Source organism: Python bivittatus, unplaced genomic scaffold (genome assembly GCF_059951505.1).
Source record: "Python bivittatus isolate LINGU-HERP-01145 unplaced genomic scaffold, Pbiv_v1 ctg000590_np1212, whole genome shotgun sequence".
Lineage (NCBI taxonomy): Eukaryota > Metazoa > Chordata > Lepidosauria > Squamata > Pythonidae > Python > Python bivittatus.
The window spans coordinates 25,004,423-25,031,444 of NW_028277086.1; the positions used below are offsets into that span (position 1 = coordinate 25,004,423).

General features: G+C 36.4%; 1 protein-coding gene across 3 annotated transcripts in view; it reads left to right on the top strand.

Moving 5' to 3' along the window:
- RUNX1T1 (RUNX1 partner transcriptional co-repressor 1) overlaps positions 1-27,022 on the top strand; it is a 164,668-nt gene that overhangs the window by 12,271 nt on the left and 125,375 nt on the right. For 2 of the 3 annotated variants that reach the window (XM_088149143.1, XM_088149140.1), the window contains exon 2: positions 13,837-14,009. The exons of the other annotated variant lie outside the window; for it this stretch is intronic. In XM_088149143.1, the coding sequence (XP_088005269.1) occupies positions 13,922-14,009 (88 nt within the window). In that variant the 5' untranslated portion in view covers positions 13,837-13,921. The remainder of the gene's footprint in view (positions 1-13,836; positions 14,010-27,022) is intronic. 3 annotated transcript variants of the gene reach the window in all.

The following is a 27,022-nucleotide window of genomic DNA, read 5'->3' on the forward strand; positions in this document are numbered from 1 at the left end:
TGTTTTGAAGTAATTTTAAATACACATTTTTCTTCGGATTTATGGTAATATTATAAATGCAACCACTGACCTGCTAAAAATAATATAAAATCGGAAGCTCAGTTGAATAAATAACTGGGTTAATTATTTTAGTGGAATAATCCACCAGTGAAGGGAAAGTCTGGGAGAGCCTTTACTTTTCTTAGGACCTCCTCAGTAATGTGGATGGATTGTTATAAAATAAAAGAGAACATCTGAAAGAAAAGATGCGTACCTTACAAAGCAGTTCTTGAACTAATTGCCATTATAGGCAAGACTCCACCTAGTGGAGTGAGTTTGTTCCTCCAGTAGTAACAAGGAGACTGGACTGTTGTTGTAATTTTAAATTATTGGTTAGCATCGGTTAGCACAGGTCATTCTTCATCACATTTTAGAAACAGGAATGTTAACCACCATCTGAGAAAGTAGTTTCACAGCCCACATCAGTTATACAAGAACCTATAGTTACCTCGATGGCTATAGGAAGCTTCAATATCTGCCTGGCTGGATGTTAATATGCAATTTGCATAAGTACCAGTCATTACCACCAACCAGTTTCCCTTTGTGATTCACTTTATCTGAAGAGCTATAGGCTACATTGCTTGCCTGACTGATGATGACCGCACAGTCACCTCCCTAGGTGGTAGTTCAAATGTCATGTTTCAATTCGCTGGGTCAAAAGACTTTCCACAATGGACTGTCTGGCTGATGTTCTGTTTTCGGTGTAACATTTCCTGATTGGCCTAAGAGCAGCAGGAAGCAAACTACTCTTTCATCATTTCATCACGACATGTTGTGTTAATACATACAACTTAAGGTTGCATCAAGATTTTCATTTTGACACTTGCCATGCTTCTTTTCCTCAATAGTTCAACATTTTTTTAAAAACCCATATCTTGTATATCTGCTTTAATACACCAACTAAGTATCGGTTTTTCCCCAGAACAATAATTTAATAACAAATTAAATATTGTTAGATATCCTACATGGTGAAAGGTCTGTGTCCAAGAGGGGTACACCGTGGTATACATGGAAAGCACAGATGATACGTTTAAAATAAACCAGTTAAAAACACAAAGTAGCATAGCAAGAAAGATCTTTGCTTGAGGGCCTGAGAAAATGCAATTTAATGAACTGATTAAAAGCATCTTCTCAGACAGGCTTTGACTGAAGACTGTACTGGCTGTGGAATGATGCCATTCCAAAGAACTGAGACGATAGAATTACTATATGGACCAATGTACAGCAAGAGATAAAATGTTTGTTCCTATATGAGATAATTAGAATGTTACAGGAGAAGCATTTAACAATACTTCTGCAAAGGAAATTTGGGAAGAATGCTATAGTAGATTAAGAAAGCATTCTTAAAGGGACTTCCAGGTAGGATTGTTTGTTAAAGCGATTAAGTCTCTCCGCTGCCAGAAATTTGATAACATTGCCAGACATTTACGAACAATGGTGCCAGATTGTGGATTTGTTCTTTAAACATAAATTAGTGCTGTTGCTGGGGGGGAAAGTGCAAAAATATTGCAGAAAAACTTAAAAGGCAAATGCATCTGCAGATTCAATAATAGAGTAAGGATTCTACCTTTGGACTGCAGGCTTGTATTCTTTGAGGGAAGACTAGTTCATGACTGAAAAGATGCTTAACTATCACCTGGTGTCTATCACTCCAGCCTGATTTTATCAGGTTTTTAAGTATACCGTACAAAGCCGACTTGAAAAATCAGTGAGTGACATAAGTACTTATCAGATACACACAGTTGTCAGGTCAAAAAGCATATGTCCAATTAAAAGGCTAGTCTATTTCTCTGTTCTTCCCTCTTCCATAATCTCTTAAATATATTGCATTCATTAAAATTGACTAGTGAAACAGTAGTTGTATAATGAGTAGAGGACAGTAATAACATATACAGTAATTTAGGAGTAAGTGGGACTTATTATAGATTAAATATACATACAATGGCATTGTTAGTAGATTAACCCATGAACTAAACAGTACAGCATTACCTATGGCAGTAGCATTTAGGGCTGAACAGATCTATTTCTATAATGTTTGCATTTTTCATCTAACTTTTTTCCCATTCCCTTTGTACAACAGTTCTGATTTTTACTATAAAAAGGCACTTGAAAATATGTACAATATTCACATGCAGTTCTCTTATGTTACACATTTTTGTGCTGTTTACCCTAGCATATGCATTTATATACTTTTTTGATGGGGAACTCCATCACAAAGTATGAAAACCATAGAATAATTTCATTCAGATTTGCATATTAGTTTGTGGAAGCATGAATGAGTATGGTTTGTATTAACATATGAATCAAAGTAATTTCTTCCTCATCCCTAATACTGTTCCCACAACATATATTTCAAAACTATTGTTAAGAGATTGTCATTCTCTTAATTTTGTTTTCTTTGTGTGAAAATGTAACATGGATCTTAAAGCAGTATTCAAGGTAGCAAAATCAGCCTGTTTGGAATTATTTATCACCTGTCAATGAACAATGTTTCTAAAGTTTTCTTCTCCAATATGTTTTCCTAATTATAAGGGGAAGCAGATATTGCATACATATTGGCAGATGTTAGTTGTCATAGTTTCACCATTGCATTTATGAGCTAAGGTTCAATAACTTTCCTTCCCCTTGGGACAATCAATGCTCCTTTGTGTGTTTTGAGGTGCTCCTATTCTATAATAAACAGAATTGGGGCATATTGCACTTGTAATAAGCATGAGTGTTTATACAAACATAAAAGAAGAATATACATTTAAAATCATTATCACTTTACAGGATGGCCCAGGATAAAATGGGATTGGAATAGGAAACCTTGGGGAGTTTATGATCCTGGAGGCCCACTGCCAAGGAGAATAAATAAGATTAGTTAGACAGTCTGGCTTTGTATAGGTTGGCTTCCTATATAGGGGCTGTTCTCAAGTGATGAACTTTTATGTGAGAATAGGGTATTATGCATACATAAGTTCGTCGGTCTTGGAGGTTATGTTTTATCTGTACACCTTCTGTTCCTATACACATTATTTATGTGTACGTCTGTGGGCTTTTTGAAGTTGAGAACCCTGTGGAATCTGAAGGAGAGGAGCAACACAAGCAAAATACTTGGGGTAATAGTAATAATACTTCTATTACTGATGATGATGATGATGATGATGACGACGACGACAACAACAGTGATGCTTATGGATTCTGTTTGTGGGTTACTCACTGAGAGGTGGGTGAGAGACTTGGATGAATAAGGAGAAATCCTAATTCATCCATGTCATTAGTGTGATTGTAGAATCCCAAGTAAGAGGAATAAGAGTTTAGGCAGCTGATGACAATTCTGCATAGCTACACTTTCTTTTCTAAATTCTGTGTGTGTGTGTGTGTGAGAGAGAGAGAGAGACAGAGAGACAGAGAGAGAGACAGAGAGAGAGAGAGAATGAGATCAGCTGCAGTGGTGGTAGCAATAGGCAAATAATGTTTGCAGCTGGGCAGTTACAGAAGTCCCTAAGATCTGTGACCGTCAACCATGAACACAGATGCCTTCAAAGTTATGTTTTTCTTCTATGTGGAAGTCACTGGCATGGAACAGATGCCTTCATTCTGAAGAAACCGGACTCTGGATATAATTGATTCTGTCTTCTCTTTGTTCTCTAGGGACTGTCCCTCATCTATGACATTAGATAAGAGAGATGAAAGAAAAAAGTGAAAAGAAGTGTTTATAGAGAGTTTTCATAGTGTGATACACAATTCTGATCTATTTGTAACATGTAATTTATTTTCCTTTTTACGTTTAAAGATGAATCACTTATTTTAGTTCATTGTGTAAAGAGGTTTTTTTTATTAGAGTTTCTTCTTGGCAAGTATTAAATCAGCATGATTGGAACATGATGGTTTGTCAACTGCCTGACTGCTTAGGGTATAAGTACCAGGCAATGAGCAATTTTAGATATGTAAGCAAATACAAAATGATTACGTGCAAAATACCTATGTTGATTATTTTTTTCCATCTCTTAAAAGTGGCAGACCTAGCTGGGAGATGTTGTCCAAAGTTTAAAAATCCACAGCTTTTCCTTTGTGCTACATTGGCAGTTTTGCTAAAAGCATCCATCCATCCATCCATCCATCCATCCATCCATCCATCCATCCATCCATCCATCTTTCCTCCCTTCCTTCCACCATAATAATTATGAAGAAACACATAACAAAATGGGCCTTCTTTAATGAAAAATAGACTAGTTTAACCAATTAATTGTAATAACTACAATATATTGATTTGGATTGAGATTTACAGCATGATTAACCTGACCTTTGGTTAGCCATATCTTTCAGTGGGACCAAAATTCAACTAACTTAGTTGAATAACTAAGTGCATCTAGTGTTTTTATCTTGTTTGTTTTGCTTTTTGGAATCCCATTTTCATCTGTCTAGAATAGTACAGAAGTTGAGGCTCTTCTTTATCAGTACTTTGATTTTATTTGCTCAAGTTATTTCACAGATTTCTCAACTCATTTGGCTTAATTAGATGAGCAAATTGTTCTAGTACGGTTTGTACAAGTGCTAGAGGTAGAATCTCATCTTCTGTACTGATTCTGCTACTTTAACTTTGGATACAAGCCATTGAAAAACTGTCTCTTTGTATGAACTTGAGGATAATTTTTTTTGCAGACTCTCCAAGCTGTGGAATGATTTGCTAAGTTTTGCAGTAGCTGTTCTTTGTAAGTTTGGCTTTTTCTTTGTACTTATAAATATTAATTCATACCTAGAGGCAAGAGAGACCCTTTTTTCTTTTAGAAGTATCCCTAACCCATTTGAAATGTTATAATCCCCTTGTGTTGTTATATATAGTTTATTCTCAGTTTTGTTCTTTAAATTACCACTGGTAGTGGTTGAGTGAAGTTGGCTGTTCTCCAAACCAGATGATCAACTGGAAGTGTGATGGTTCATGTTCTAATTGCTCATGGATGCTGAATCATTGTTCATAGCAAACTTAGCAATATCTCCAGTGTCTCTGACTGGAGGTGTTCGCAGATTCAAATCTATCTTTTATTTTCAAATATGGAATACAGTATCAGAATCTTAAGGTGCTGGTGTAATCTGTATTACCTACATTCAGTGTGTTCTGATCATTATCTATTAATAATTTCAGAGCTACACTTTCTATTATACCATAGTACAGTACAGCAGAACAGGAGTTGAAGGACTAACCTTGAAACTTAGTACAATAATTATAGTGGGGGTGGGTAAGATACAGTTAACTCAGTGGGGATTACTTCTGAGGATATTTGCATAGGATTGTGTGCTAAATGGGTAGAATGACAAGCTAGGCTGAGCAACCTAGACCCAGATTCTTATTCCTGCTGTGAAGCTAACTGGGTGACCTTGGGCCAGTCTAAATCTTTCACTGAAGGCTATTCACATGGCTGTTGTGAAAATAAAATGAAGTAGAAGAGGATGAGGAAGAACCATATACACTGGCTTGGATTCCTCAGAAGAAAGAGGGGATAAACATTTATTTCATAAATAGAAAAATAAGCAACAGCCAAAGTCTTTGTGGTGCTGGATTCTCTTCCTTTCCCCCCATGAGACAGATCTCTTTGAAACAAGCATTTTTAAAGTCAGATCATCTGTCTCTCTTTGTTAAATACAAGTTTTCTACATTATGTTTCATTCTCCCCACCAGATCTGTTGCACTCTCAAATGACTAAGAAAACAAACAACCCCCTTCCCTCCCAGGGCACAGCTATATAGATAAAACAAAGTTGGTCCATTCCTTAATTTTTTCCCAAGGTTCCACAGATTTGGGCTGAGCTTGGCATGCAAACATTTTAATTTTATAGCAGGCATTGTGCTTTGTTTTTTCACTTCCTGCACCACTTTTGTAATCTCTGCTTTGTGATACCATTTTAAAAGGAAGGAATAAAAGGCTCTCTGTGATGGGATTATAGTAGCTCCTCTCGTCCATCTCTCATTATGTGCAAGTGCATGTGATGGCATGGTACTATTTTAAAAAAGGGATCTTCTTCCTTTTAAAAATGTGCCATTCCTGCTCCACATTTGCTGGTAATTAGAATTAAATTAATAATTGTTGATATTTGTGAATTCCTTACTTTCTTCTCTCTGCATAGATGGCTTCCATTCATTCATATGGTGAGAAATAAATTACTGTAGGTAGTTCTGGAAAAAACAGTGCAAACCTTCTGATGTAAAGTCTTTATACTTGAATTGCCTGTCATGAAAGAATATGCTGTTAATGTTTTGTAATCTATTGCAGTTTCTTGAAATATGGGGTACTGTGGTTCTCCAGACTAGAGCCCATGGCTTCCAACCAGACTTTAGATCTGGAATTTCTGTTTTAGAAAATCACATTGAATATAGGTTTTGTTTTTAATGTGTTGATAAGAAAGGCCAGGAAGGATTCTTTTTGGTAAAGCTTTTGCTTTTGAGGTTGAAATGCTATAGAAATACACAATAGTATACTGAAGCAATAAAAATAAGAAACAGTCTGCTTTAAGGGGGTAAAGATCTAGTCTTCTTGACAAGAAGTTGAAAATGCAGCAAAATCAAGAGAACAAATAAGATGAAGACCAAGTACATGTATCTCAAGTAGGAATGCCCACTGAATATCCTTATGGTTCCTAACAATGTCTCTGTATGTGGGGTTGTATTTGCTTCTAATAATATTTGTTCAGAAGATTCACATTTGAGTGTCAGCTGGCACACGCTTGCTGACATTTTACAGGTATGCATGGTATGCTGCATATGCCACAAATTCTATTTAATTTTGCTGTACATAAGCATAGTCTAAAAACAGGAAAACAGTAAAGTTGAATGTGCATACAGTATGCACATGCACAGACCATCCAGGGAAATTTTACTTCCAATTATATTGTTGGGTTGTTTCTCCTTTGCTTTGGACATGAGGTTTTGTCCTGATCCAGCTCTAGTAACATAATGGTAGACATGGTGAGCTGCATTAGTATTGAATGGGGAGAATCATTCCTTGAGTAATGCTGTACAAGCAGATATTGATAGTCAGTTGTACATTCTAATTAATAGTTTTGTCCTAGCATTCCGCATATATTGCATGTTCATGAGTTTGCATATTTCCCTCCACCTCTAGTGGACAAAAAGAGGATCATGTATAGTCCAGCAGCCAAGTAGAGAACCTGAAACCTTAAAGTTAATATGGTATACTTAATAAACCACTTTCGTTAAGGTTTGGATGAACATTGGCTTGTTTCAACTGAATTGTAACAGATAGTCCTTATTTAGCGACCACACCTGGGACTAGCAACTCAGTTGTGAAGTGAAGTGGTCACTAAGTGAAACCATGACTGTGCTTACGATCTTACTTAAGCTTGCCTTTGCTTTACAACTGAAGATCATAAATGCGAGGATTGGTTGCAAAGTTACTTTTTCATCACTGTTGTAACTGCAAATGGTCGCTAAATGATGTGGTCATTAAATGAGGACTACCTGTAGTTAACCCAATTTCCAAGACTTGGGCAAAATAACAAGCTGTAGATGATTAAAGTGAAATCTTGAAGTTTCCTAATAGCTATACCAAAAGGAAATAAAATTAACATTTATAAACATCATAGTTTACCAGACTCAGATCAGAATACAAATAAAAAGTACATGTAACAAACATGTAACATGTAATGCCCTGTTTAGTTAAAACAGAGCAGGTAGGAATTACTTCCTCTCATTTTTTGGTGGCTCTGGAAAGGACTGCCCAGTTTTGTTCTGCTTCTTTCATGGTACAACAATGACTGTTTACAGCACTGTAGTGGTATTCCTAAATAATGAGTTTGATTTTGATTTAAGATTTATTTAGGAATACCACTACAGTGCTGTAAACAATCATTGTTGTACCATGAAAGAAGTAGAACAAAACTGGGCAGTCCTTTCCAGAGCCACCAACAGATGAGAGGAAGTAATTCCTACCTGCTCTGTTTTAACCAAACAGGGCATTACATGTACATCTCAAAGACTGTTACATGTACAAGAGGGCATTGCAGTCACAGGCGTCCACAGGCTCTGGGTTGCTCATTCATGGGGCAAGAGTTTACTGCAATATTCAAAGACTGTTTTTATTTTTCCCATCTTGAGTTGATCTGATTACACTGGGGAATAAGTAAGTGTCGGCCGTGCTGCTCGTGTCATTTGGTCCTTGTCAGGTTAAAAAAGGGGATATGAAAATTTTGCTAATTATGTGCCAGCAGCATTGGCTCGAGAGCAATCTGTCTGGCTGCTGATGTATTTCTCATGTGATTCACTGTTGCTGAACAAATTGCTTTCTCTTTTCCAATGGTAATATAATCCTGTGTGTGTTTAGGTGATGAAGGGGATTCCTGACAGTAACTAAGCAATACAGGAATTGGTAACTGCATTTGATTTTCTTTTATGTTGATTTCAATATGTGTAGTCTTTACATCCTATTAAATATTTTGAAAGATAAACTGATGTAAGAATGATTGGCCAGGCCCAGCAGCCCTCTTCTTAAAACCTTAGCTCAGCTGAATATCTTGGAAGGGAGTGGAGGGAATAAGATAAAAGTATTCTAACTCTAAGGTTAACTGATTTCAAATAGAAGGCTCTCTCAAGTTATTGCGTTCTGCGCAAAATAAATACATTTCGCATATGGTTAAGATTGATCAAAAAATATTCTGCATGCCAGTGATTACATTCCCATCTGTGATTAAGGGTTTCTGTCTGCATCTGGTTTTCACATTATATTTCTGTAACAAGAATCTTTTATATGGCAGAGTTCATTCTCTGTATTTTCTATTAACTGCAGCTTGAACTACTGCATGGATCACAGATATACACATATGGCTTTAATTACTTCATACCATTGAGAAAAAGTAATATTTGTTTGGAAATGTATGTTTTTCACCATTTCCATGGTTATACAACATGATGAGCTTTTTAAATACCATTCTTAGGTAGAAATACACATTGTTAAAGGTTAAAATCCACTCAGGTGGATTTTAAATTGGTCCAGACTTTTTAGTTTCAAGAAGTTGCACATTAAGTAAAAATAAATTGTATATTGCCTCTTTGCCTATTTCATTTTTAGATGTAATGGAAAGAAATACAGGTGAAAGTATATAGACTTTCGAAGTATATTTTAAAAATTATTATTATTGCTGCTGCTACTATGACTACTGTTTAAAATGATATTTTAGACAGAGCAAGTGCACATACATATAATAAAAAGAATACTTAGGTTGCATCATATCCATTTGTCTGGGAGTAAGACCAGTTGAATTTAATGGAACTTACTCTAGATACACTTACACAGTACTTGAATGATGTGCACCTCAATCTTACACAGATGTGAAAGATCAGTGCCACTGAACTGTCAGTATATTCTGCATATATATATATATATATATATATATATATATATATATAGTTTTCTGGATAAAAAGACAGGAGGCAAATCCAATAAATAATAAAATAGTGGACCCGCACTGTGGTTGTGCAATAAGAATGTGCGTGTAGGTATATAGAGAGAATCAAACATGAGTTTAGTCATATGCCATTCTTTGCAAATAGCTGCTGTGCATCATTTAAATATAAACAATTTTAGTACTTGTAGTTTGGCATGTCCCGTATTTAATTAATTGTTTTACTTTGTATTTTTTAAATCCTTAGGTATTCAGGAAATGGAAAAAATGGGATATATTTTGAATAAATAGAGATATATAAAATGTTAAATAATGTTTTGCTTAGTACGCGTGCAAAATCATAGAGAAATTCTATTCCTTTAAAAGTGTCTATTTTCAAATATCTGTAAATATCTGTAAGATTTATTTCTTCTGTAATTTGCATGAAATCATCATATAATTAAAAATATAGTCTTTATATTCTGCTTTGGACCTCAGAACACTATTCTAATAGTGATTTTGCATAATTTTTATGTCATCTACCAATTCCCTTTTTCTTCTATTGAAAGATCTGCGGAACCTATATGTCAAATGATAATTGTTATCAAAAGTATTATATAAAAACTTCTTAAATTAATTTACCTTTTAATTCTACAAAATAAATCATGAAACAGTCTAATAAGATGTCTCAAAGTATGAACATTATTTTTATAGGCTTGCATGGTTTCAGAAGGAAGTTTTGCAATTGATAAATATTAATTGGCCAAAACAGTGCTGCTTCCAAGTTTAATAAGAGGATTTTGAAGATATTATAAAACAGTATAAAAGGCTATTATTTTTTTTACTAAAAACGTGAAAAAAAATCTCATTTGTGGCTTGATTTTTTATAAATATTTAACTTCCATTAAAACTGTTAGTGATTTGCCTGCAAAGTTAGCATTGATTTGTAATGTAGCTCTGACATCTCAAATATGGTATCCATGAGCACAACTGTGACTACTAAGCCAGAGTATAATGTGCACCAAGTGATTTCTATGAAACTGAATGGATTGATTTTTCCATTCACTTGCCAAGATTTATAAATACACACAAATAAATACACACAAACACATGCATGCAAGGCTGGGGGCTTGCTTCCTGATTCCAGCTTTTCCACCTTTATCTAAGGTACAATCTTTATCCCTCACTAAGGAAAACTTGTGATAATAGAATCTGATGGAGAATTGGAATTCTCCTTTTTTTCCCACCCCTTTTTCAACAGGACACCTATTTTGTCCAATCCCTTGAAAGTGGAGGGTGGAGGGACAAGGAAATCACTGCTGTTGAACTAACTTCCTTCCTTCCTTCCTTCCTTCCTTCCTTCCTTCCTTCCTTCCTTCCTTCCTTCCTTCCTTCCTTCCTTCCTTCCTTCCTTTTCTGGTATTACTTTTTTCTCTTCCTCCGTTTTCTATAGAGCCAGCACCAATTGCCTTATCAAATTCTCCATAATATTTGTGCTCCTGAATGAAAGGTGAGATATAATTAAATAAATAAATAAAGTAGAGAGGAAGTGGTGGATAATTCCTTCAAATCTCTCTGAGGGAAGAAGAAATCATCTAACGTTTATAGGTACTACTGCTAACAACAATGGCAATATATGATTATAATTGTGCTCTTTTTAGTTTTTACTAATTGTCACTTCTAATTTATCAGACAGCAGCACTACATTGAAATCTGATGAAATACAACTGGAAGTTATCACATTTAGGAGTTCCTTGCTTATACTTTGTTTGTGTGTGTGTGCGCGCGCCTTTGAATCAGTCTTGACTCCTGGAGACTACCTGGACAAGTCCATGTAGCTTTCTTGGCAATATTTTCAGAAGTGATTTGCTATTGCCCTCTTCCTAGGGCTGAGAGACTGGCCCAGGGTCACCCGGTTGGCTTTGTGCCTAGAATGCCCACTCTCCTAGTTTCTAGCCTATTGCCTTAACCGCTGCACCAAACTGGCTTTATGATGCATTACATACATTTATCACACACACACACACACACTTTCCATAACATCATGTTAGCTTGGTGTTTTACAGAATAAGGCGATATTTAATTAATAAATCACATTACAGGAAAATACAGAAGTAAGCAGATAAAACAGAGAATAGGTGCAGGCTTTAGATTTCCATTCTATATATATAAAAAAGAGGTCTCCTTCACGGTCTGGTTGAATCCTGTTGACTTCATTGGCAATCCATGGAGCGTTCTTGGCAGCCCTATTCCCAGTCTAAGATGATTGTAATTGTCCCTGAGATAATTCACTTGAAGCACTTTGAACAAACCTGTTGTATCTGCTTAGTTTAATATGGTTTTCCTTTTTTGCTTAGTTGCCCTTGAAGAGTTTCCTCTCCCTCTTTTGTTAGTGCGCTTTACTCATTAAGACATTCTGTAGGTAATTCCATTTACTTCTGAACATGTAAGCCTCATTACAGAGTTTTCGAAAGCAAAGTGTAAAGGCTTGTAGATTTGAAGGAATATGTAGGATCCTAGGAAGCTGCCGAAATTGATCTCTCTAGCTTTGCATTGTCCTCAATAACTGGCAATGATTCACTGAAGTTCCTAGTAAGCATTTTTCCTAGCTGGAGATGGGAGGGATAGTATCTGAGACCCTGTGGATAAAAAGCGTATGTTTATAGCCCACTCTAGATTTCACTTTAAGACAAGATAGGCATCCTTTGAATAGTACTAGCAAGTGTGATATCAGAAAGGGAAGAGCTATATTTAAAGATTATAAGCAAGAGAGGCAGTTTTTAAAAACTTAGTAACCCACTTTTTTGTTTCGTTATTGAACAAACTAAAAAAATGCCTAAAACAAAGTTAAACAAAATAAACTGAGAACAAAAAAAAGCAAAAAAAAAAAAGAAGCTTGGGAGTAGATCTAGTGTACGTACATGCATGAACTCATTTAATGCTTCTATCAAATAAACCCAAGTAATCTTGTACTGCTTGCCTTTAGCCTGTATTCACCAAACCAATAATTCAGATACACATTACTTTCTGAAAACGGAGACAGAACTTCATTTTTAGACCTCAACTGCTTACTTTTAAAATATGGCATTGCCCAGGTCTAAATGTAGACAGGCAGCTGTTAGGGCCACCATTGATACTTGCCCTAGGTTTCCTTGTTATAAAGTGCCATTTCATTTCCAACAATGGGGAAATCAAGTGGTGCCTTCCAGCAGATTGACAATGACTTAGAGCACTGTTGTTGCTATCTTCCATTGTCCCTTCCAGGCAAGCCTGAAAGGTGCAAATAAGGTAAGAGCATAATCTAGAAGACAGCTTGCTAAAAGCCTCCACACAAGTGGAGTGAGAATTACTCATATTAAGAAATACCCAATCCCTTTATATCTGCTTACTGTTTGGAGGGAAAGAAGGAAGCTTCATGCAGAGATGCAGTAGAAATCCTCTTCTGAAGACACATAATTCTGCTGTGTCACTGCATGGGCACCTGAGATTCATCAATAATCTCAAGTGTCATATTGAGATCTAGCAGATCCTGATTGCAAAGAGGCCAGGTAAGAACAGGCAGTTATCCAGTGGGCAGCCTCCTCGCTTGATTCTGCACTAATTGGAATTACTGGACTATGGTATGCATTTTTTTTTAATCAATGAGATGCTAGAATGGCAGGTTGCTGGGCTGAAGAATATCTTTACAATGGTACCCAACATGATTTATTGAAGCCAATGGAAATATGTCAGCTGAAGGAACGAATGTACTATTTTGTAGTGGTTGGAGAACTGTAGATTTGATTTTGAAATCCTAATCCCATATATAGTTTTGCAGGAGATGTTGTCAACAACAGAGCCCATGGCATGCATTCCAAAAGCTTCAAATTTATTCCCTGCTATCTGTTATTAAAAACGATCAGGTAACTGCTGATGAGAACATTTCATCTACCTGAACTTTTGGAAGGCTGAGTAGATAATTGAGCCTTATAGCCTGACCCAGGATAAAGCAGTTTCCTTAGTTTCTATAAACAGTTGATTTCACTTAAGTCTTGGAGGTCATCCAGACTAGTAATTTGAAGCGTAATCCAGCCATCACTGTGGCGATATAAAACATGTCTCATTAGTAATATATTGTTACAGCAGTGGCTGGATGAGGCTATAAATTACTAACCTGGAAGAGCTCATAGTTACAAAGCTATATATAATTGACTTTATTATTCCTCATTCAGATTTTTTTGCATTTTTCCTAGAGAATTGAACAATGACTAATGTATTGGATTCGGGTTGTAATACAATGCAAAATATTGCCTTTAGGATTATGCTTTTTCATTTTTTTTTAAAGAATCTAGTATTATCATGTAAACAGAAGGCCTTTGTGCTTCAGACTGGCTGTGATATGTGCATTTTTGTTTTTTTTTCCTTTTGTTGTTGTCAATAGAAAAGATTGATCACTGGGCTGGTGAACGTAATAGCTGTCCCAGTCAGAAAAGGAGAGAGGAAATTAGCAGGAAGATTGGTGGAGAATGATATCTGTCAAAAGAAACACTTGGAGAGCACTGAGTTTAGTAATAGGTGACTGCCGGAAAAAGGGGAACTTTGAATTTTGCCAAGGTAAGGAACAGATTTGTAATTAAACATGCTGTTTTTGAGAAGAAAAAAATGATATATTTTGTCTTGTTTCTTAACTGTGTGTTTAAATCGCCTTGCTATCTTATATGTTTCCCACTCCTAAATTATTTGGTATCTAACATTATAAGGCTTTTGGATTTTAGATGGCAAGCTTTCAGAATCTATAAAAGAAAATGCCCCATTTGCTTTTATCTCAGATGAGTGAAATGCCTAATTGAGGGGAAGAAGACATATATGTAATGAACACATACACCTTGCCCTTGACTGCAATTTGTTCCTCTACAATTTTGGGTTTAAACTTCAACAGTATCTATATACAGTCAGACAGTCTCACTATGGCTTCCTTCTCTGGTTTGTTCCAAAAGCCAGAATCCTTGGTTTGCAAGACTGCTAAAAGAAAAATAAAGGCATAAACAGTGCTTTAACCACACTTACTTGCGGGAAGAACCATCAGGCATATTCTGAGCAGTATATATTAGCATGTGGATTTGCTTTTAAGCCAAACTATAGCTAAGTGTGACATCCAGATGCAATCAAAGTTTAAATCTGGGATGTTAGGTCCTTTCCCCAAGGAACTTAAAAAAGAAGGAGAGACCATAGGAGAAAAGGCTGATCATGATTATTTAAGCTATTCTTAGGCTTAATTATAGGCTGCGTTGCAATAGGAAATAAGAAAACTTCACTGAAAAGATGGGTCTTAAGGAGCAATTGAAGAAAGAGTTTAGCAGATGATGCCACAGATCTGTTCTCAGAGGTAGTTCTAGTATATGGCATAGCAGTGAAGAAAGCATAAAGGTTTTTGATAGAGCAAGAGATCTTTATGTTTAATATATCAGTATTAGATTCAATATGTGCCCACAAAATGAACAGGAGTACTTTGAGTGGCAGGTATACTTGTGGGATGGTTGAGATGGCATAATTCCATCTTATGGAACATATATGCTGTAGGTTTTCAGTATATATGAATGGCTCTTTAAAACTATACATGTCTACCCATTTGTTCAGAAATAGAACCAGTGGCACTAATGAAGGAATTGTAGACAAAGTGCTTTAAGGTAGCATCAACATTGTTTTTAAAGCTGGATTCATTTTATGATTTAGATGATATTCTTGACATTCTTATAAATATGTCTTTGAGTTACTGAATAATTCTAAGTGAGTTAAAAGGGTAACAATATTTTGAATGTACAGTTTGATCTATATGGGTAGATAAAGTACAAAGGGTACATCCATTACAAATGACAGTCTTGGATTTTGGAAGCAATCCACATTAAACTGTAGCTATTTCCTGCCATTCAGGCTACAAACACTTCATTTGCCCATGGCTCTGCAAATAAGGGAGGGCATGAATCATTTATTTTCGTGAAATCCTACATATGTTCATTTCAGTCAGAGAAGCTCTTATTAAACCTCCAAGTTAGGACAGATTTCACCATCTTTTCACTTTCGTTGATCATCCTACAAATGTTTTTCTTTTCAAATGATGCATGTTCATAATTTGCCACTTCGCCTCAAAGTATTTACAAAACATCTTGGGTATCCTTCCCTAACCAGAGTCTGACAGAAATGTTGAGACTACCACTGCCAGGATTCCTAGCTAGAATCTTCTCCAGCAACTATTGCTGTCTTCTTTTCTTCAAATGCCTGACTCTTTGGGGAATATTGGCCTTCTGCCATCTCATGAAACTTTTTGTAAAATATTGCTGCTGTTATTTTTTTAAACTTTTTTATTCGAACACTTTTAATTCCATTTATTTCAGGGCAAAATAAAATGCATCCTTATTTCTCTTCTAGTGAATCAGTATGTTTGAAAATCAAGTTAATTTGAATTATAGTAATAGATTTCAGAAAGATTTGAATGAAAGGTCAATGAAACATCCATTTTAAACATAAATTTTGTCAGCCTTCAGATCATAGATATGCCTAGATTTCCCACAGTCATACCACTAAAATTCAGCAGCAAATTGCTGATTACCTGTGGTGCAATTTTTAGTTTTATTTCTCAAAAATTATTCCACAAAGGTCCCACCATAAATAACATTTAACGTTATCAAGGGCCATACGCGGGGAGGGGCATTAATCACCACATGATTGAAATCCCAACCCTTTTTTCCACACATAGAAAGGATGGTGCTTCATCACAGAATTGCAGGCGCCATCTTACATTTTTTACTCTGCCCTTTGCACACCCTAGCTGATTGTGGAACAATTTGCCTCTGACCAATTTTTTGTCACTGGTTAGGCAGGGGACCTAAATGTATCATGTTCCTGAGATTTTTTTAGAGTTTTGTTTTGCTGCTGTTAATGATTTTTGTAGTTTTAATTTGAGTTTATTACAGTTTGTGGTTATATTTTTGTAGGCAACCTTGAACTATTGAGATTGGGTGGTTTATGCATCATGCCATATAAGAATTAAATTGCCTTCTATATATCCTTTCGTGTCTTAAAGACATTTTTAAAAAAGATAAAAATGTTTTTTTCTATTCCCATTGTTTATGTCATGGTTTTTCAAACTGTGTTCCATGAAACTCTAGGGTTCTGCAAAATGTTGATGGTGTTCCATGAAACACGAACAGCAAAATAAAAAAGAGGTCACTCAAAGAGTTCAGTTTTCTGACTCTAGAGCTTTGCCTCTTGATCAGGGCTTCCAGGATTTTTTTAAAAAAAATAAGTCATGCTGTCTGAAAAGGTTTGAAGACCCTTGGCCTATGTCATAGCCCCACTTCCTCCACTCTTGAAGGCTAAAACTTAGAACCCTTCCCTCCCCCATCTCTAGGCTGCAAAAAGGTTGCTTGTCCCTATCTAAAAGCATCTACTCATTAGGAGGCACTTATGAGATTGGAAATTTGGCCACTGATCTTAAACTGAACTAAAATTTTGTCAAACAAATTGAGAGGCAATACTGCCTTTGAAACGATGTCAGGAAGGAACAATGCATACAGCAACCTTCTTCCAAGTTTAGCTTAATGGATGTATTTCCTTTACATTTTTAAAGAAGTTGCCCTTTCAATAGTGTGATTAAGTATCAGATTTCATCTGCTTGCTAATGAAAAACAGAGATGAGACAAGGCTGAAATATCAGCATTCCTTCCTCCAGAGACCTGTAAAACGGTTAAGTAAGGTGGCCCATAGACTGCTTTATTTCTTACTTGCTATTTAGGCTATCAGTGGTGAAATAAAAAGATTACACTATTGAAGTACTTGTCCCTATTATCCAGTGCTGTTCTTGGAAGGGTTTCCATTTCTATCTTGCTTCTTTAAAAATAACAAGAAAGACACTGTGTTTAGGATCAGAGAGAGACAGGTTCACATTCCTACTGAACTATAAAGCTCTTGCATTCTCAGCCAAGCCACATCACAGGGATGTGGCAACAATCAAATAAGAGTAAAACTCAGATGTATGCCTGGAGACACACAACATATGGACATAATAATAAGTAATTTGGAGAATAATGGGAATTAAAATCCTAACATAGGAATTTTATTTATTGTGTGCCTGCAAGTCAGTGTCAACTCCTGGCAACTGCCTGGACTAGTCCCTACAGTTTTCTTGGCAAGGTTTTTCAGAAGTGGTTTGCCATTGCCTTCTTCCTAGGGCTGAGAGAGAGTCACCCAGCTGGCTTCGTACCTAAGGTAGAACTAGAATTCACGGTCTCCCGGTTTCTAGTCTGGTGCCATAACCACTACATCAAATTGGCTATTTATTATTATCTTATAATTTTAATTATGTATCCCTGAGCTCATTCAGGAAGAAGAACATTATATCAATACTAATAGTTATTATTACTATTTCAATTTAAAAGTTTAATTTACTTCTCACACATTAGCACAGTAGAATTAGCACATAGAAGAACCTTAGGTTAATTATTACATTTCTATCCCACTTTCCTTCAAGGGATGCTTGGGATAGAAATGTAATCAATTTTGCAGAGTACCTCTAGTTACAATTAACCAGACAGTTTTTTCATAACCAAACCTATAACAAACTACAGGTAGTCCTCAACTTTTGACCACAATATAGACTGGAAAATTCATCATTAAGTGGTATGGTCGTTAAGCAAGGCATCATGTGACCATACCTGATTTTATGACATTTTTTGCCATGGTTGTTAAGCAAATCACATGGTCATTAAGTGAATTACACAGTTCCCCATTGACTTTGCTTGTCGGAAGCCAGCTGGAAAGGTCGCAAATGGCGATCACATGACCCCAGGACGCTGCAACCATTGTAAATACATGCCGGTTGCCAAGCACCCGAACTGTGACCGTAGGAACGCTGCAACGGTTGTAAGTGCAGGACTGGTAGTCACTTTTCAGCACCATCAAAACTTTGAACAGTCGCTAAACAAATGGTCATAAGTCAAGAACTACCTGTATGGGAACATTCTCTGGTTAGCTTCACTTAGACATATAGCACACCTAGCATAAGATACAGCAAATGTTTTTGAAAAAATCATGGAAAGCAACCTTTATGGCTTAGTGCACTCTGTTGAGATTTTAGCCTGGACTCCATTCTAGTCTAAACTTGAGCAGGACTGGACTGTCTAGGGCCAACCTACTTCACAGGGTTGCTGGGAAGTTTTAAAAAAGGTTCCTCTGGCTGTAGGAATGGCATTTTTTATATAAGCTTCATTTATTGTTTCAATTTCTTAATTTGTTTATGCTTATATTTGTTTAAAACTGATTTATGTTTTTTTTTAACTTGTTAGATATCCAAAATCGATAACTAACAATATTGTAAGGTACTTTGGAAAAACTAGTGTTCAAAAGTTGCTAAGAAATGCACTGTACTCATGGTTTATAAAGCGTCTCAGAAGTAAAGAGAAATGAGTTATCAATTTCTATGACAGATAGATTTCTGATGGGGCAGAACGCTGTGGTTTCAGAGTCACGTTTTAAAGTTCAGATCCCATTTTTGTCCTGTGCTGAGGATTTTGGTCAGGTTGCCTGTGATTTTGCTGGTTTGCTTTTCTGTGAAATGAATTTCGAAATTTTCCTTGAGACAATGGGAGAATCTCTAGTCAGAAGGAAAGAGAAACTAAAATTTGCAGCCTCTTTTAAAATAATATACATAAACTCCTCAACATGTTTTGAATTGTCCGCTACGTTTCCTTTGGTAATATGAGTGGAGTAATATTTTGAGGCTTAGATCATTTCCATGGTTCTTTCTGCTTTGTCTATTAGCAGAATAGATAAAGTTATCCTTGGTCCTACCTTTGTCTCCATGGACTTCAGGCCCATAGTCCCAGCATGCAGAAGCCACCACTGGCTGCAGAACATGATTATATTTATGGCCTGCTTGGGGGCTTCCCACAGGGGATCTAATTGAGTACTTGTGGGAGGGGGATGATGAACTATAAAGTCCTTGGCCTGAACCAGCTACCTCTGCTCAAACCAAGGGCAACTGTATTCCAATTTGTATACAATATGAATCGGGGAAATGTCATGTAGGTTGGTTTTCATAACAGGCAGACCAAGGATTTTTTCTCCCACTTATACTTGATCTGAAAATCATTGAGCTAAGACTCCAACACAGGGATGAGCAAGTTGGTAGCTTCATGCCTTCTCACAATCTCTTATTCTGGGCTTCAGAAACACCCAGAGATTATGCTGCTAAAAATGAGAGGCAACCTGCCAAAATGCAAAAGCATGATTTGCTACTAATACAAAAAGGAAACTAAAGAAAAGAAGCTGTGCAAGTCTGATGGCTTTAAAACGCCTAAAACCTGAGATGGGTGGCCATATAAATTAAATAAATAAATAAAACACCTAAAAGTAAACACGCACACATACGTGACTTAATGGGCCTCAGAACCCCACCGCCTCCCACTTGTATGTTGTTGTGTTTTTGGACTTGCTCACCATAGTTCTGGACTGTCAGTTAGAAAAAGTGGCCCCCAAGCACTGTAGGCTTGCTTTTCCTTATTATAACATTATACTGCTGAATTAAAAGTAATCTGCAAATTCATTTCAGCTGAATTTAGGTTTCATTGGAATTAAGGCTATCATATAATTGTTCCTTTTTATGTATAAAATTATAAGCTTTGAATTTCATACACCTTCCTACAAAGCATAATATGTCTTGCAAAAAACTAGATACCTAGTTCATGAAAGTTGTGCTGCTGTAAACGTGTCTCATAGGACTCTTTGTCATTTTCACTACAATTCCCCTCTGGGCTCATTGCATTTACATATAGACAGAAATATTTCCAATCTAGTACTAAACAGAAATTACTACTGATAATCATCCTATTAAACCATTTCTTTCTTATGTTTAGTCATCCTTTAGTATTATGTCTGAGGCCCACATTTTGTATAATAATGTAACTTACAATTTAAGTGATTAGTGGTATAATTATATTGAGGCACCTCTCTTCACATATTTATTTGTGAAGAAACACAAATACATGAAGAAACAAGAGTGAATTATGTCCATGCTATGTCAGTTAGATGTGGTCCTAGTTCTCTAAAATGTCAGTAATGAACAATAACATAGGGATAACCAGTTGTGCATTCCCCTTTATCAATATCGTACAAGACAAAAGAATAGGGCACCCAAACTGATCCAAATTATCAGTGTGATTAGCAAGTGCAATTTCTGTTTTCCTCTCCAGGGAAAATAAATGTAAGAAGGAAAATGCCCCTATAGTGACTCTGTGATTTGTTAATTTAAAAATTATATTTCTGTACAAAACTAGGAGTCCAGATTATAATATCAAACCTTTCTTTGGAGTAACTGAAGTGAGCTGTATGTTCTCTTGTCCTCTCTTGTCATGTCTTTGATTTCTCTTCATTTTATGGCCAAGCTAAGCCCAAGACTTGTTTAATGCCAAACCATAGTTTGCTGTTATCTCTAAACAAACCATAATATATGTGCCCTGGCCTGTGGTGCATTCTTTGTTTTAAATATATTCTATCCTTTAGAAAGCACAGGCAGACAGTTAATGAAATACTGACCATGCTGGTTGAAGTTAAAGTACAGTTATAGTGTGGAGTATTTGCAAGGCACTGGATATTCCCATACTACAGGAGTGTACATAAAATCAGGGCTTCTCAGCACAACAGATTTCTGGCTCAGAAACAGTCCATTTGTTTGTGTAAGTCAGGTTGACATGGAACGATTAGATAGGTGACTATTCTATTCAACTTCCTCTCTCTGGCTATAAGAAAATGCTGGGCTAGTGTCCAAATTCAGAAGTACAAACAAAATAGAATAAACACATTATATAAAACATATATTAAAAAATAAGAGGAATTCAGCTGGAAAACAGTATTTAAAGAAAAGAGAAAGGTGAAGAACCAATTAAAAATTAGGACTGTTTTTTCACTTTGTTATTCTGCTATAACAAACTCTGAATTGCTTGCTTCAGAATTTAAATTAAATTCTGAAGCAGAATTAGATTCAGTAATGTTTTTAAATGTTAATCTTTCATTATGAGGGGTTGACTTGAATCTTTCCACAGGTAGAGCAAGGATCTGTTGGGCTATGCTTCTTGGTGGTGGTTATATAGTTGGTATTACCGTGAAGATGGCTTCAGAGTGTAGGATAACCTCATGTTCTGAAAGGTTTTTGATTGTAGTCCCTTGCTTCTAACCACGCTCCCTGACACTCCTGGGAGCCGAACCTGGAGTACATAAAATAACCTTGACTCTGGCAACTGCCTGGACAAGTCTAAGCAGTTTTCTTGGCAACACTTTTAGAAGTGGTTTGCCATTCCCTTTTTCCTAGGGTTGAGAGAGAGAAATGGGCCCAAAGTCACCCAGCTGGCTCCATGTCTAAGGCAGGAGTAGAACTTATGGTTTCTCAGTTTCTAGCCTGGTGCCTTTAACTACTACACTAAACTGGTTTTCTAACTATATAAATACAATAGCCTTATTCATTGCTGACTTGTCAAACTGCACAAATAAGCAATATGACATAAATAAACTACAATAATTGGCAAAAGTTTGTGAGCCAAATTAAGTCTGACATTTGGGGGGGGGGGTTGGTGAATGTTCCTTTTTTTTTTTTTAATGTCCGTAATATGGAGATGAGCAATGCAGAGCTTGTTTTTAAAATAAAAGGAAAGCATGGGACAAGTATATTAAGCATTATCTACCTCATCTCTTTTCATCCCTTTCTGTCGTCTACTTTTTTCTGTTCTGGTCCTGGAGCAGGAGAGAAGAAAATACACAGGGACAATTGACAAAAAAGTAGTCAGTGAACTTGGGAAAAGTTTAGTGCTTTTTGCTCCCTTTACTGTTATTAAATAGATTTAAAAGGAACATAATGGTTGAGTTGGGCTCAAGTATTCATGTAGCAACATCTTAATTGCATTAAATATCCTGGTAGATTGTGATAGTTGTTAACTGCAACTCTAGCAACTCACACAGAAAATATAGTTCCAAAAGGATTTTAAAGAAGTTGGGAGCTGAAACCATGTTACATATGGAATAAGACTTTACATTCATCTGATTCTTTATCTGTGAGCTAATAACGTGGCTCAGGAAGAAATGTGGGAAATTCTATAAAAGGGATTGGACATCAGAATAGGACAGAAACATTGTTAGCAAGACTCATGAGGAATAGTCTTGGAGATTAAGTGAACTCAGGGTTAATTTTAGAGCCATAAGTCTGTTTGATGCCCAGGAAAAAGAAATAAAGAAGACAGCTGGTGTTTTGAGTGAAACAGTACTGAAATCGCCATAGTTTTGTGGCTGTAGTCAGTGTGGAACCTAACAAAGAAATCAATTGTTTTCACTTGAGCAATGAGAAGAAATCTTGGGGTGATCCTAGGAATCTCCATAAGAGAGGTTATGTCCCACCCTGATTCTACCAGTTTTGCTTTGTTGCTTTTTCTAGAATAAAATGGACTGTGTTGAGCCAAGGAGCCAAAGTAGCATTTTTTTAAAAAAATGACACAACTATAAGCGAACAGAGAGCTAGCACATCTGAGTGCCTCTGTAACAACCTATCTGTTGAAAATTCTACACTATAGTGAAGTCCTATTTTTTAAATGGCTTCTTGTCCTGTGATAAAGTGAAGGAAAGCTGGTTTGGAAGTGTGGGCCTTCATGTTACTCTTCCACAGTATACCCAAGATAATATGGAATCCATGCCCTCCACATGGAGACCACAAAAATCAGGATCTGTTTCATATAGTTCTTGAACGTAAGACAGCTTGATTTTCTCTCTGAATATGGAAGGACTGGTTCCCTTGATCTTGTAAGTATGTGGTCAGTTCCAGGGGCTTGTGAGTCAAAATTTGGATCCAGATTGGGATTCCAGAGTCTTATGATGGTGTTACCTTAGTACCACATACATATTGCCTTTTGATGGTTACGAGTGAATATTGCTAGGTTTGCTGTCCAATTATTTCTTTTTTTGGACAGATTGCTAACTTGTTATTTGTTCATTATTTGTAATGGCTAGACTATTTTATTAACAGGTCTAACGGTTGAGAAGGGGAAAACTGCTCCATATATTAGAAAAGGTAGAAGTGAAAACTTCAGAACCAATACCTGAAAGCTTTTGGAGGATGAGAGGAGAGAGTGAGTTTTCAGTCTCATGTTCACTGATTTGAGTGCTGCATGGGAAAAATCTCTGGTTTAGAAAACTGTTTGCTTCCACTTGTGTTTGATTTGTTTCTTTTGTAAATAAAGCAGATATAAGTAGGGTGCCATCAATCTCAGGTGCTTTTCCATCAAAAGGAAGCAAAATCCCATAGCAGTAGCCCTGGAGCTTCATGCTACTTAGAACAAATGTAACATAAGGTATCTTCAGAACAGTTAGAAACTGCCTTTAAAGCATTTACACATTTTGAAAGAAATACGTTAACCAATAAAATGATGTTACGTAGATGGAGGAGGGGACAAAGAGCTTTAAAATGAATATAGATTTTTTAATTCATTCTACTTCTCTTTGGAGACAGACTTGGGTGTATGTGTGTGTATGTGCATGAGAGAGCAAGCGTTTTCTTGGTAATATAGTAAGAGTCTGATACCATTAATAGGCTTTGCCTCACACAGAGTTCTGAGTATATTGTACCACTGCTCACTGATCCCAGGCCAGTGTGAGGCATGAAATCAATTTATTTGAATCTCTTTGCCTCTATAGGAATTTGGCAGTATGTCAGTTGTTTTCATTTAATGTTCTTTGTGTTGAACATGGACAAGCGAGCTTGCTTTTGTACTGCTTCTCTCTTGTCTCTCAGCCCATGTTCCATACAACAAATTCTTGAGACGAAGCAGAATGTTACTTACTTTTTAATTTTAAAAAATGTTTTATTTCAAATGGCATTTTAAACAGTAGGAAATTAGATCAATTTCAAAGCCTTCCCGGTCTTTGCTTCTGTGTTGCTTGCCAGCCATGTGTTCTGCATCAAACAATTCAAACATCTTTGCTTTATGGGTAAGAGTAAATCTGGTATGAAAAAATATTGAGCAGGAAAGGGAGCTGAAACAAAAAAGAAAGGATAACTCTGTATTTATAGTCTGTTCATTGCTAACTCTCATTGTTTAAATCATTGTTTCTATGATGCACCTCTGGTTGTAATAGGGTTTATAATATCACAATAATTAAGGAGGCAGATGTTTTGTAAAAAGCCATAATGGCATCCATTAATTTTAACATAATCTGGAGGCAACCATATCTGGGTTCAAAATATGGATGACCACCAGGTGGCAGCAAAGAGATACTGAGAACTCTAATTCTTCTACATCAGCTCATGATCATCCAGACTTTTGCAGCCCAGGAGAGGTCACTCTGTTTACTCTTTGCATATTATTTGTTTAATTAGATTTAAAATAGCTAGTTTACTTCCAGTTGTGCAGTGTTTCTCGACATCTTTTTTTTTTTTTAAAGATGATAAAGCCGCTTACCCAGTACAATTCTAAAAAAGACTTTAACAAATTTGTTTCACGCGAAGGAGGAGTGGTGTGTATATGTCAGTATGTGAAAGAGAATATGATATCTGGAAGATTATGCTGACGCTTCAGGCAGTTCTTGCGGAAGTTGATATGTAGAAGTTTGGAGCCACAGCACTGGCTCAGTCTTGTACTTTCAAGCCTCTGCTTCCTTGTTTAATTACCTGAACAGCAAAACATCCAATCTGGAAGTATGTGAAAATCCAGTATCTCTCGCTGCAGTTTGTTGCTCTGACATCCTGGAAAGGCAACCCTGTCAATGTGCTAACGTCAGGCCAGGTTCCTGACAGTTGGCTATCTCTGTTGGGCTTCAGTTCCTTTCATTCAGGAGGTATTGTATACAAGAGGGTTTGGTCAGGAATGTGAGGTTCCTGCCGGTGCTGTTCTCTCAGTCCTGACAACTTTGGCAGAAAGGCCGAATGTTTTCTCTTTCAAAAAGGGAAAAAAAATTGGCTCTGGTTATACTTTCTTTTTATAATTCCTGGCATTGGTGTATTGCTGACTTCTACTACAACATCCCAACATGTCTAGTTTGGTTCTCAATCTGAAGTATTCCTTCTTAGTTTAGTTTATGCTAGTTTAATCATTCTTGTAATTCTGCACAAAAAATATTTGTTGGACAAAACTATAGTAATTTGCAAAGGACTTTTCCTCCTGCTATTAAATAAGTACAACAAATCCGTATTGAGGTGCTGTAGATCTTTGTTAGATTCTCACTTCATTGTATCTTAAAAATGGGCTGTAAATCCATTAAAGCTTATAAGTATTACATTTATTAACTTTAAGATGCTCTGTTTTGGCCATAGACAAGCATAGATGCCCCACTGGAAAATTAAAATTAACCCCCATATCTAAAACTGAATATTATTTCATTATCTTTGCCATGTTTACCTTAATTTAGGGATGACACAAACTTTTGTATAAAAGAGGGTACAGTACTGTAGAATTGCAGTTTATGGGAGGAGGAGGAGGAGGAAGAGGAGAAGAAGTTTTTGTGCATTTTCAAAATATTTGTTACAGTGGAACTATTGAGCTATATATATGTGCAAGAGGGAAAGTGAAACATAATCATCATGTATGGTATATATGAGTATTATGTAAGGCTAAGGCTGAACTACTGTGTCATATGGAAAGTGTTCTAGGGATCAAATGAGAGATTGGATTTCTCCCTCCAAGACTGAAGGGAAAAAACTGACATCAGTTCTACCCTCCTGACCCTTGAAGAAATATCTGGAGCAGTCTTGCAACCCACAGCTCTGGGGCTCTGATATCAGGAAGCAAAAAAAGGGGGAAGAATGGAATGTGTGTCATTAGCAGGATGGGGGAGTGTTTGGATCCAAACATTCCAGAGGTTTCCCAGCCTTCCACGTTTAGAGCAGTCCTTGAGTGGATTTAAATTAACCATCTTTTTCAAGAAAACCTATCTGGAAATGGCAGAAGGGATGCCAACATATATGAGCCTCAGTTCCATTGTGGTGTTTTGCCTTCACAGGCTGCTGGATTCCTCAGCAGTTCCAGACTTGGAGCACTCCAAGGAGTGCCACTCCAAGGAATATCATGCCATGCCATGATATTTATTCAGTAGGCTTACTCTTGGCTGTAGATTTGTTCACGAAGATATAAAATAATAAAGGCCAACAAGAAAATTCTCTATTCTTCCTTCCTTATACTGCTCAGAGGCTCTAGATATTTTACTACAATATAATGTATACACAAACACAAAAAAGAAGATATCCTACAAATCCCTAATAAAAATCATCATCTTGTAATTTTCAAACTATAATCATCATTAAAATAGCCCAGACAAAAAAAGGAGTCCAACAGCATCACTAGTACCTGAACTCATGTTGGGATGGGAGGAACCAAATCAACTTTAGGAAGTTTAAGTTTGTTTTGTTCCATGCAGTCTCCAGACACTAAGGACTTCACTGCATCTCTGGCCCAGCCAGATGATATTTACTTCAAGCCACTAAATTACCTTTCCTGGCAGTTTCATATGGATGTTAAATAACATGGAGAAAAAAAATGAGCCCTGGGGTACAACACACTGGAGCAACCATGAGGACAGCTGTTCTTCCTCATAACCACTGA